This window comes from Bacillus rossius, chromosome 12 (assembly GCF_032445375.1).
Source record: "Bacillus rossius redtenbacheri isolate Brsri chromosome 12, Brsri_v3, whole genome shotgun sequence".
In the NCBI taxonomy this organism is placed as follows: Eukaryota; Metazoa; Arthropoda; class Insecta; order Phasmatodea; family Bacillidae; genus Bacillus; species Bacillus rossius.
The window spans coordinates 19,097,453-19,110,117 of record NC_086339.1 but is presented as its reverse complement, the minus strand read 5'-3'; the positions used below and the strand labels follow the sequence as shown (position 1 = coordinate 19,110,117).

Here is a 12,665-nt window from a genome sequence, read left to right as displayed (position 1 = left end):
GACATGTGCGACAGAAGTTAAACTTCATGCTTATTAGGAATACATTTTCAATCACAATATTCACATAACAATGAATGGTACTTCTAAAGTTACTTGCACAAATCAATAACGCTTTTCCACACGAATAAATAAATTGTAGATTGTTTAAATAAAATAAAAGAAATGTGGTAGCGTCAATAGTCAGCCGTTACTAAAACTGAGGTGTAGACAAACACAAGCAGCGTTGCGAGAATTCCGTAGCATCACTGCTGTGTCATTTCTACCTCTCCCCTGCCGTCACCCCTTCCGGCCGCAACAACTAGCATACAGCATGCTACGCTACGTACCTATCTTCCCCCCTCCTTTGCCGTCTTCCCATTCGACCGCTAAGCGCATGCGTTGGAGTGGCGTCGCCGCTGACGCACTCTCCTCCTCTACCGGTTCCTCCCTCCCACGTACCCAACTATTCCCCTCATGCGATCGGAATTTACGTAACGCCCAAAAATTGTAGCTCCCCCAGAAAAGAAGTTTCACTTCAAAAGCGAACGTCGGAAGAAACGTGTACACTCCAACGGCAAACACACGCATCAACACACCTCCCCCTCGCAATGAAGACAAGCGACACAAGACCAAGAGACTGGACTCGCACTCTGTCATCCTGATCTCGGTTATACATCACTGTAAAAAAAATTGGTTGTCTGTAAAGTTGGTTTACGGACGATAGTTTAACGTGACAACGTCATAACAAAACATTAATGAAATGATTGCATACTTTTATGAATAAAATTGAATCATTTTTGTTGACTTATAACTATTTTGTATGGATACAAAGAAGGAGTGAAATGAAATCTACAATTTAATTGATAAATTTACTTTTATTTGCACTCAATAATTCAAATATGTTTATTACTTTAACGAACAGATTATTTTAACTATAACTTTTATACGTGTTTGCTATTTAACTTCTTCCAATCTGTGTTATTCTGTTAAGGATAGGACGATGATAGGAAAAGTAGGAAACGAATGGGAGTGTTTCAAGTTTAATGTGCCTCGAAAACGTCAAATCGATGGTTGTTCCAATCAAGTGGAAGAGAGATAGATGCGGATAACGTGCATAAATTATGGTTTTATTCTAATCTTTACAAATATGCATAAGTGTATTGTCTAGGTTTGAACCATAATTTATGCACGTTTTTTAATAAAGGGGCTTTGATAAGAGCATCGGTGTCTTACATATCAAGCAAGCATCATTTCGAAATCTATATTAGTTAATAAGTTATAAGCAAAATGAAAATAGCATTGAATCTTATGAGGATAACGCGGGTTGCGTAGTGCCCCTGAAACACTGGAGTGGCCTCTTAAGCAGTTAAGAAGCATGGTGGAGAAGGGGGCAAGAGGCGGGGACTGATTCAATGCGGTGGTTCAGCGACCCGCGCGGGGGCGTTCGCGCCCGGCCAATCAGGCGGCGCGCCCGCGTCAAACCACGCCGCGCGGCACGCGGATCAATATACGGGCGTGGGCAAGGTCACGGGCGCGCCACGCCTTAGGGCGACTTCCTGACCACACCTACCCCGACCCCCCCAGCCACGCTCCTCCACTTACAACCATCCCACTCAGGGAAATTGGCAAGTAGTTACAACAATCTGCCCCACGCTCAGATTGCAGTAGCTACAGAGTAAACGGCGACCGCTGTTGCCAGATCGATGCCACCAGGCTCGTTAACATTAAAAGTCTTATTCTGTCCACCATCTTCAATCATTGTAAGTTTTAATATATATTTATTATTTGTTTATTTTTTCTAACACCATAAATTAACGTCGACAATATTATCACAGTTGAAGAAATTCTGACACAAAATTTTCAATGCCAAACACCAAATACTATTTCAAAGGAGAAACTTTTTTTTTATTTTAGCAGTCGGTCACTATTAATAACATGGCATTCGTAAGGGATAACCCCCATGAAGTTTTATTGCAGTTTTATTAATTACTAATATTTACATTTATCATAAATAATGGCACTTAAAAAAAGTCTGATCACCAATCACTTGCACTTAAGAATGTTTATTCGCAAGTCACTCAATGTCTGTCAAGTTCCACAGTTCCACTCCACAGTCCACACTGGAGCTAGGCTCTGCAGTGATTCGCCCCTTAACACGCGCCGTCACACACACAGCCTTGCGCCACTTAGTCGCACTCTCGCGGTCCCGTCACTCCTCGTCGCACCACTCACGAGGGGGTCTCTCACCCTCTTCGCCGATGTCGCACTTCCCTTCACTCGCGGAACTCCCGCTGAGGCCGGTGTCGTCGCTTATATACCCGTGGCGTCCTTCTGGAAGGGACTGGAGCGGCTGTGACGTGTCGCGTCATCCCGGGCCGACCCGAAACCCCGAAACACCCAGAACAGCGACGCTAATCCACGCCACTCCTCGCGGCGGTCTCTGTAAGCGCCCGGAATTCCCAGGCCGCTAAGGGTGACAATAGCCCGAGGCGGGACGATGCTCGGGGAACGTGGCATGCCTTACGTCAAGGGACGGCGCGTGACGTCAGTGGCCGTGCTGAGCTGCCAGTCATTGAGTAATCTCCGAACTTCGCGCGCGTTGCGGTCCTGTCTGCGTTCGTAACATTACATCGCAGAGCTGTTTCTTCAACTTGTGTGCTCAATGGTTTATATTTGGCAACAGAACAAATCTAAAAAAAAAAGGACACCACTAATAGCATATATCGTGCATTCGAAAGAGAGAGTTAACTGCCCATATAAATGCACACTGCAACTTAAGGATCAGACGCACTATAAAGGCAGGTGATTTCCGCTAAAAATTCTGTACGATCGCTAGACGTTCGTCAGCGGTATCTTCCTTGCACAGTGGAAAGCTGTTGATTCGGCATCCTGTGGTTCGGCACATATTCTGTAATCCGGTAGCAGATGGGTTGCGGCTGTTGAACTTGGCCGCCAGGTAGCGAAGTCCGCTAAGACTGTATTCGTTACGGTTGGTTTGGTCCCAGTACAGTGTTTTCCAGCAGGATACAAACCACATTTAACGTTTTGCATTCCCGTAAAAATTCGGCATAGCAGTGGTCGCGAACTTTGCTGATAACAGACCTTTCTTTCACTGTATTTGGCGGCCGACTGCAAGATAAGTCATTGCTAGAGTCCTGCAAAATTCGCGGATTCATTCGGTGATAGGCTAGAATTTAAACACATATACCTCTTAGATAATTTTGCTATTGGCTTACTGTTCATCTGGACGAATCTCAACCACTTATAAACCCTCAACCAAAGAAGGATCGAATCACAGACAAACCAGCTGAGACGACTTACAAGTCGGCAGCCAATGAACATATTATATGGCGTGTATTAACAGGCATGTGTTTCAATGCGAGTTCTAGTCATCCGAGAAAAAGTATTACGCAACTCGTCATCCACTTCGAATTAACTGCATATATTAAAACGTCACTGAATTCGACAAGTAATAAATATATTCATCGACATCTCTTTTTCTTCATTACAAAATTATGAGCCATATGTTTGCATTAACGGTATTTTTTTCCTTTAGACTAACAGATTCTATTAATACTAATATTTACGAAAGTGACTATGCGGATTTATGTTGCTACACGTGGGTCCGCCATCTTTGTATCACATTTCCGTTCGTCGACTTCCGTTCCATTTTCACAGAAATTACTTCCTGCCAAATGCCGTGTACCCAGAGATAAGACGTTCACGAGAAAAAAAAATCGACATGCCATGAGTAGAGACCCGTGAATTTCGCGGATTCATTTCACGGTATGATAGAATACAAACAACTGTATCTTTATATTGCTTCTCTGATTGGCTCACAGCTTATCTGAAAGGACTTTGAGCCAAATAAAAAACCTTCAACCAAAAAAAGTATCGAATCGCAAGCGTCCCAGTTGACAGGTGTCACGAGTCAATAGCCAACGAGCAGGTGGCATTTTCCTGAGTGTGTAGGGGATTGTGGAGTCTATCCTAGAGATCATCCAAAGAGCGAATTTTTCCAGTCTCTAGCCATGAGTAGAGACCGGAAAAATTCGCGAGGTTCAATGACCTCCAGGATAGACTCCGATATCCTCTACACACTCGGGCAAATGCCAACTCTTCATTGGCTGCTGACTTGTGAGTCGTCTCGACTGGGTGGCCTGTGATTCGACACTTCAACGAGTGAGGGTCTCTAATTGGCCCTCTGTCCTCCAAGATTAAACAGTGGACCAATGGCAGAAGCAGCACTAAGGTATAATTATTTGAATTTTAGCATAACACGAAATGAACCCGCGAATTTTTCCAGTCTCTATCCATGAGTAGAGACCGGAAAAATTCGCGAGTTCATTTCGCGATATGCTAAAATACAAATAGTTATACCTCAGATCTGCCTCTGCTATTGACTCACAACTCACCTGGATGACTCTGGGCCAACGAGAAACACCCAAACAGAGCTGTATCGAATAACATGCTGCTACGTTGGAACGTCTCACAAGACAGCAGCCAATGGGTGGGTGACATTTGACCGAGTGTACGTAGAACTATGGAGTTCATCCTACAGGTCACTGAACCCGCGAATTTTTCAGGTCTCTAGCCATGAGTGACTTGAAAGGCAGATTCATCGGGGCCGGTGAACGCACCCACCCACCTTACCTGATGTGCATCGCCGTCGCAGTCGCGTCCGTCCCGGGAGCTCGCCGCAAGGAGACGGGACCCGGAGGGAACGGCCGGAGCCCACTGGGGTCGCCTGCAGCGCGGCGGCTGTTATCGCCGGCACTTCCTCTTCCACGAGACCGACCGACGCCCCGGCCGGCGACGCGGCGGTTCCGGCCCCGCGCGCTCGCGAACCAATCGCGCACGCGCCACGCGCGAACCAACGCAACAAAGTGGGGGGAGCTGAATTGTTGCCCCTTGGAAGGGCAGCCCTTCAGGATTTTTCTGACAGTGGTTAGTTTATGTTAGGTCAAGTTAGGTTAGGTTAGGTTAGGTCACTTTACAAACTAACCACTGTCAGAAAAATCCTGAAGGGCTGCCCATCCAAGGGGCAACAATTCAGACAACCTTTCAAAAACACTACTGTCAGAAAAATCCTGATGGGCTGCCCTTCCAAGGGGCAAGTTTTCAGGATTATTTAAACACTTAAAGAAACATGTTTTCAGAAATTGGATGGTCTGCTTTTCCAGTCGCTGTACAAACAAACCATTGCCAGAAAATTCCTGAAGGGCTGCCCTTCCAAGGGGCAGTATTTCAGTCGCCCCAACAGTCACAGTCGTCTGTGAAGCACGCGTCACCTATCCTATCATTGAAACATTGTCAAACAGTAGAAAACATATTTTTACCCCCGGTTTCCTTTCGATATTTCATATTTATCAAGAAATCAAAACAAAATGTTAACAATTTGACTTTAAAATTTTATGTTCTATCACTGTACGAAAGTTTTACAAGCGTAAACATTACATAAATAATTAAAATAATAAAAATACATCGCACTTAAAAGTTTTCGAAACGCTTCTCTTCAAATATGGCCGTCGAAAACGCAAGCCAAAACACAAATAGAGTTGGAAGTTGAACAATATTTGCGTTGGGTAGTGTATAAAACGGTAATCTTTAATGTGGTTGCTGAACATTTTGCGCATTGTGTTCTTGCGTCATTGCGTAATTTATAAACCAGGCCTTAGGCTGGGTTTGTAAACTGCGCAAGGAACGTAACGACGCAACACATTGTAAATTTGTTTTGTAAATTGAACTGAAATAATCGTGTAAAATTAAAGATGTTTGTAAGTTTGTAAATTTACGCGAAAGCAAATTGTTTACGCAAAGTAGTAATTTTCTATGCCTTTTCAATGTTTTGAAGCGAGACAATCATGTATAATGGATTCTAAACCACTTCGGTACAATCTTGGCGCAAATATATTTTTTAGCTTCCATGCAGTAAATTAGACTCGATGCATCTAAGTTTATTCAGACATGAATTTGAATTAGCTTTTAAATTAAATTATATTTTCAAATATTTGTCGTTCAAACAAACACCATCATAATATTGAACAAAAAAATAAAAGATAAGAACACTATGCCGTGAGGGCCATGCAGAACTTCAGGAAAAACGCGATTTCAAAACTGTTCAAGATATCCGAATGGGGTCTGTTTACGAAAAGCATTTAAGAGTTCGCTGAGAGCCTAAAAGTACTTTTGATTTAGGATTAATTTTTTAAACTGTATGTTTTCAGAGTAATTTTCAGGCGTAAAACAACCAGTGTAGATTCTTGAAAGCACTTAAAGGGACTTGCATTACACCTTTATCTTCATTTCTCGGCCCTATAATTAGAGACCGGAAAAATTCGCGGATTCATTTCAAGATATGCTAGAATATAAAAAAAAAAGGTACCTTTATATTGCTTCTGTGATTGGCTTACAGTTTATCTGAAGGACTTTTGAGCCAATGGAAAACCTTCAACCAAAAAAGTATCGAATCGCAAGCGTCCCAATCGACAGGTGTCACGAGTCAATAATAGCCAATGAGCAGGTGGCATTTGCCTGAGTATTTAGGGGGTTGTGGAGTCTATCCTAGAGGTCATCGAAAGCGCGAATTTTTCCTGTCTCTACCTTTAATGTTACCGATCAAATTTCACAGTTATCCTGCGACGACGAGAAGACTGCGCGCCAGTTCAGAGGCTATGCCGCGCTGGAAGCGCCAGCCAGCGTCGGTTTACCATGGGCAAACAAGCCCCCAGGACACTGCAAGAAGGTTTATTAAAATTTTCCTTCAAATCAACTGTATTTTCTGTTTCTGTCCATGTAATATATAATTAGGGATAGGAAAAATTCGCGGGTTCATTTCGCGACAGGCTAAAATACAAATAGTTACACCTCAGTGCTGCCTCTGCTATTGGCTCACAACTCACCTGGATGACTCTGGGCCAATTAGAAACGCCCGACCAAAGCTTTATCGAATCACAGGCTGCTACGTTGGACGCCTCACAAGACGGCAGCCAATGGGTGGGTGGCATTTGACCGAGGGTACGTTGAACTATGGAGTTCATCCCACAAGTAATTGAACCCGCGGATTTTTCCTATCCCTATATATAATGCAACAAATGTAAATTTTGGCAAAAGAGCACAGAGTGCTGGCATGTCAACAAATATTGTTATAAACACTGTAAATGATACTTTACGTAAATAAAAAAACTCTTGAATACGAATACGTCGGTTTATCATCCCGCCTCACCAGTGGCGGGATCCAGGATTGTGGTTTGGGAGGGGGCCTGACCCAGCTGAGGCTAGGCTTTATCAAGGCAAACACTAAAACAATAGTGGACCCCAGATGCTTTTGGAGGGGGCTTGAGCCCCTTAGCCCCCCACCCCCCCCCCCCTTCTGGATCCGCTGCTGCGCCTCACCGACACAGATACGCCCCTGACGAGGCGGGCAGCAGTGCACCGACCTTGCCGCGGAGCCGCTGTGAGCTCGGCGACCCTGGCGTCGGGGAACCTGGTCGTGTCGGCCTCGACTGACACAGACCCGCTCTCTCTCTCTCTCTCTCTCTCGGACCCGCTAAAGGCGCCGCCGGCGGACACCACCAGACGTGCTGTTATTCATCCGTAACGGGAAACACACACACACACACACACAGATTGAGCCTGAACCCCGACCCACTAACTTCCCCTGCAGGTTCATCACGAAAAAAATCAAGCTGGAAAAAAAAATCTACACGTTTTACGGTCTACAGTGCCTCCCAAAGGCTTGTTGGTATACGTCTTTGAAGATGGAGCCAAACAACTTTTTTTTTCCAATTGCAAATAATACATAAAGTATTTAAGATAGAACACTGATCAACTGGTTTACGTTCAGTTAAATGATGTTCTAAAACCACATAGAATTTTGTTGCAGAATTATATTATTGAATCAATTTGGGGGGGGGGGGGGGAGGAATCAATTTCGGGGGGGGGGGGGGGAGGAATCTTTATTTTTCACGTATGTTGTAATACATGTATTACTGCCCACAACCACAATCATAAATTTGGACAAATACGCCTCAAATATGTTTTAAATAATGTAATACCATCGACATTATCATTGGTCTGGGCAATCTTAGACATTAAGGTATTGATATCATTTTTAATTAAATAATGCATCACAGTGCTGAATGTAATTTTTGCAACTTTTTTGTCCGTACATTTAATTCACATTACCTATACTATTAACAAAATAAAAATTAATGTTCAGTGATTTTGAAAAAAATATTACACATGATTTGCTTTTTTAGTATAAAATTATTTCACATACGACATTCATATTAACATTATTTTAGTTATTTCACCTCGCGATTTTTGCCTTGGGCCCATGCGCTTTTTGCAATTTTACGGATTCATTGTGACGGAAAACGGACGTCATTTCAGTTTCCGCTTTTTATCTTTGTTAAGTGTCTTAATGTGTGATCTCTTGTTCCGACGAAGGCACTTTCAATATTAACAGGGGGAAAAAAATAGTGACTGAATAAAACCGTTGAAACCAATACGGTGTATTTCGGCTCCTATCTCTCTCTCCCTCTTGAGTACTATTCGTGTATGGACGTGAAGTTGGCTCTACTGACGTGTATCATGACTGGCTGTTCATGGATCGAGGCTACGAGAGGCACGACAGGAAATGAAATATCACGACGACTATCGTTACCTTTACACCAACCGATTTGGCTGGCGTGGCACGTGTTTAGGGTAGATCGAGGAGGGAAGGGGCATGATAGAAAAAAATATATGGCCGTTTACCGCTGAAAAACGACCGATCAATGTTCCCCTACAATCACGTTCTATAGCCCGCCCCACTCTTAGATTGCAGTACACGGCTTATGGCGCGCGCTGTTGCCAAATCTCTAACACATTACGAATTTCAGGAGATGCGTGTCTGTAATTCGGATCGAACAAGAAGCATTTTAAGAAATCATATCGTAATTTATATTTTATACTATTACACATATAAATTTGTAATAATGCCACTTTTATGTAGATTTCAAATAAAAACTACCTATTGTAGACGAAAATTTCTTATAGTTTTCTTTTATGTTCTAAAAATCCCATATATATATACATTAACACACACACACACACATAATATATATATATATGTATATATATATATATAATATGTGTGTGTGTGTTAATGTATATATATATATGGGATTTATATATATATATCACATTTTCATGGGCCCGATAAATTCCGTATTTTTGGACAAGTCATGTCCAAAATGATAAATAAAATACGGTAATGGAAATTCTCGGTCGAGTAAGTTATGGGTAAAATCCGAACAATTGGTTCGAAATGGGGAAGATTTTTTGAAAAACAGAAAAATCGCAACAACTCCCATAATATGAATAATATCGAATCCGTTTTAACGTATGATAACTCGGAGTACCTAATACCGAAAAATGTTTTCTAAATACATTTTTGATACGACCAGCCATAACGGCAGGGGTTAGAAAAAAATTTTCACCGGACGAAAAAAACGTAACTGCCTTAGTAGACACCTTATCAAATCTGTTTAAATTGTTTGTAAATATAATTATTTTCCAAAACTTTGTCTAAAACAATGTTTGATAAGATGCTTGGTGTTGAGAAGGATAGAAAAATAATTCAAAATTTTGTACCATGATCGCTATTAAATTCCTTCGTATTTGTTTCATACATTTTACATATTATGTTCAAGAATCGATTAAAATATTTTTGTTGACTAAGGAAGCCATGAATTTGAAATTGCTTGTAGGACAGAACCCCACTTATCTAAACACACGACCCTGTTTCCTCTTACGACGGCAGCGCGCGCTCTTGTACTGATAAGACACATCTTTAACAGCTATTTCCACGGAAACTGTAGAAGCAATTGAGATGGAGCTGCTTTTAAAAACTAATTCAATTCATTGTGAACATTTTTCACGCTTTCGTCCCCCATATATCTTTAATAGAAAAAAAAATTCCGCTGGTCAACTTTTTGATGTGTCAGTTTGTGAGAAAATGCATTTCAATATATTAAAATATATATTTAAGTGAAACCTGTACAGTATTTGTCTTAACATTTGTTCGGTGGCTTCCTAAGGCATTAATTTATTAATAAAAAAAATCTGAATGAAATACACATGTAGGTATTTTTTTTATGTGAAACATCTTGGAATACTTCAAAACAGTTCGCAGCGAATACGTTATGTTTTTTTAATTTTTTCGGACACTTAAAATATTGTTAAGTATTCAAAATAAGCATTGCCTGATGTATTTCGATGCTATACAATATGAAAAAAAGCTTGGTCCAAAAATTAAAATTTTAATTTCGTTTGATATTTGGCAACAACGCACGAAGAAACAAGGACAGTGCTAACGGCAATCGGCGTGTGTTAGAGAGAGAGAGAGAGAGAGAGAGAGAATGCGCCCATTTACTTCCACACTGCAATCTAAGAGTGGGATGCTCTATAGTTACAAACGTCATCCTCATGTTCTGCTTCCCTTCACTTACCACAACGAGCTCAGCAATACCATCAATTAAGATTGTGGTTTCAGATTTATTGCACTGCATTCGCTTCGAGTACATAATTCGCGGCAGTAACATTGATTCTCGCCACCTTGAATAGCTTCGTGTTTGGAAATTGCACGCGGAATATACTGTTATTTTTTTTTTGTGTTGAGTCATGGTTTTCAGAAGTTTGGCTAGTGCATGTTTAGAAGGCAGAGTTGTTTGGCTTACATGTAACTTCGAGATCTCTTTTATAATCAGTAATTAAAACATTAAACAATGTTATTCGCCAATAAAAAATACTATTTGTATTTATTCATTTTTAATTGGTTTGTTTACAACCATGACGTACATATGACGGAGATAACCTCAAATGAATACTAAACAACTTAAAATATGGAGGATAACGGATAACCATTGTTATAATTTTAAGGACAAATATAATCAATATCAACTTGAAGAGAATGACAAAATTTGAATTTGAGCAAGTTCAATGGTAATTGTGAAGAGATCGTGAATAGTGTCATATACGAGGCATGAAGGTGTGATGTGACAATCCTACCTTCACCACCAAATTTGTTTCCCTGAGCGTGGTTTTGAGAGGGAAGGGGGGGGGGGGCCGCTCTGCAGCACGCCTAGCCACGCCGAGGGGAGAATCATCTAATGTCAAAACTGCAGAATACAACATGAATAATACACATCAGAAAGTGTGTGCTGGAAAGTGTCGAGTTTGAAAAGAATATCGAGTCTGAAATGTGACGAATCTGAAAAATTGTGATGAATCTAAAAAGTATCGAATATAAAAAAAGTATCTAATATGAAAGGGTCGAAACTAAAAAAAATGGAATCTGAAAAATTTCGAGTCTGATAAGAGTAGTGTCTGAAAATGTAGAGTGTCGAGTCTGTAGAGTGTCGAGTCTTAAAAGTGTCGAGTCCGAAGAGTGTCGAGTCTGAGGAGTGTCGAGTCTGAGGAGTGTCAAGCCTGAGGAGTGTCGAGTCTGAAGAGTGTCGAGCCTGAAGTGTGTCGAGCCTGAAGAGTGTCGAGTCTGAAGTGTGTCGAGTCTGAAGTGTGTCGAGCCTGAAGAGTGTCGAGTCTGAGGAGTGTTGAGCCTGATAAGTGTCGAGTGTGGAATGTGATGCATGTGAAAGGGACGGAGTGCGAGCGCACCCGAGTGTACGGCGAGCCGGTGTCGACCGCGACCTCCGACACGCCCCGCCCACGCCCGCACGACGCGGCGCGGCGCCCGCCCGAGGTCAGAACGCCCCGACGGGCTTCCGGGGCCGGCGCCAATCACAGCTCCCATCGGCCGGCATCGGCTTCTCCTTCGTGCGTGCATTCATTCGATCCTCTTTGTCCAGTATCAAGATGAAGGATTGAGGGGGGGAGGGGGGGGGGGGGTTAATGGCAACCAGCAATGGCTAGAGACCTGAAAAATTCGCGGATTCATTTCGTGTTATGCTAAAATTCAAATAATTATACCTTAGTGCTGCTTCTGCCATTGGTTCACTGTTAATCTGGAGGACTGAGAGCCAATTAGAGACCCTCACTGATAGAAGTGTCGAATCACAGGCCACCCAGTCGAGACGACTCACAAGTCAGCAGCCAATGTACAGATGGCATTTGCCCGAGTGTGTAGAGGATATTGGAGTCTATCCTGTAGGTCAATGAACCCGCGAATTTTTCCGGTCTCTAGCAATGGCGCATGTCCGCGAAATTTTTACTAAACCAACCCTTCCAACGCGTCTTGGGCGTGACGTTACGCCCGTTCCACAACGACGAAGGAACGTAAGAACATGAACGTAACCCTGCAAGCACAATGTGTTTAAGTCCCATTATTAGAGACCTGCAAAATTCGCGGTTTCGATGGCCTTCAGGATAGACTGCACATTCTCCTGTACTGTGGGCAAATAACGCAAGTTCATTGGTTGTTAACTTGTAAGTCGTCTCAGCTGGTTTGTCTGTGATTCGATCCTTCTTTGCTTGAGGGTTTATAAATTGGTTGAGATTCGCCAAGATGAACAGTAAGCCAATAGCAAAATTATCTAAGAGGTATATGTGTTTGAATTCTAGCCTATCACCGAATGAATCCGCGAATTTTGCAGGTCTCTACATTATCTTTCTGCCGCTTCCACGGAGCAGGGAAACGTTAACAAATGGCAACCAATGATATTGAATTCCACGGTAAATCTGGA

At 42.3% G+C, this 12,665-nt stretch overlaps 1 protein-coding gene across 7 annotated transcripts in view; it reads right to left on the bottom strand.

Moving 5' to 3' along the window:
* Positions 1-12,665, bottom strand: part of LOC134537651 (tyrosine-protein phosphatase non-receptor type 11-like) — a 131,241-nt gene that overhangs the window by 32,707 nt on the left and 85,869 nt on the right. Inside the window, exons 1-2 of one of the 7 annotated variants that reach the window (XM_063378328.1) lie at positions 7,419-7,471; positions 4,633-4,875 (exon numbers count right to left, since the gene is read on the bottom strand). The exons of 5 other annotated variants lie outside the window; for them this stretch is intronic. In XM_063378328.1, the coding sequence (XP_063234398.1) occupies positions 4,633-4,643 (11 nt within the window). In that variant the 5' untranslated portion in view covers positions 4,644-4,875; positions 7,419-7,471. Of the gene's footprint in view, positions 1-4,632; positions 4,916-7,418; positions 7,472-12,665 lie in introns of those variants that run through there. One more of the 7 variants, XM_063378329.1, reaches the window with a different exon arrangement.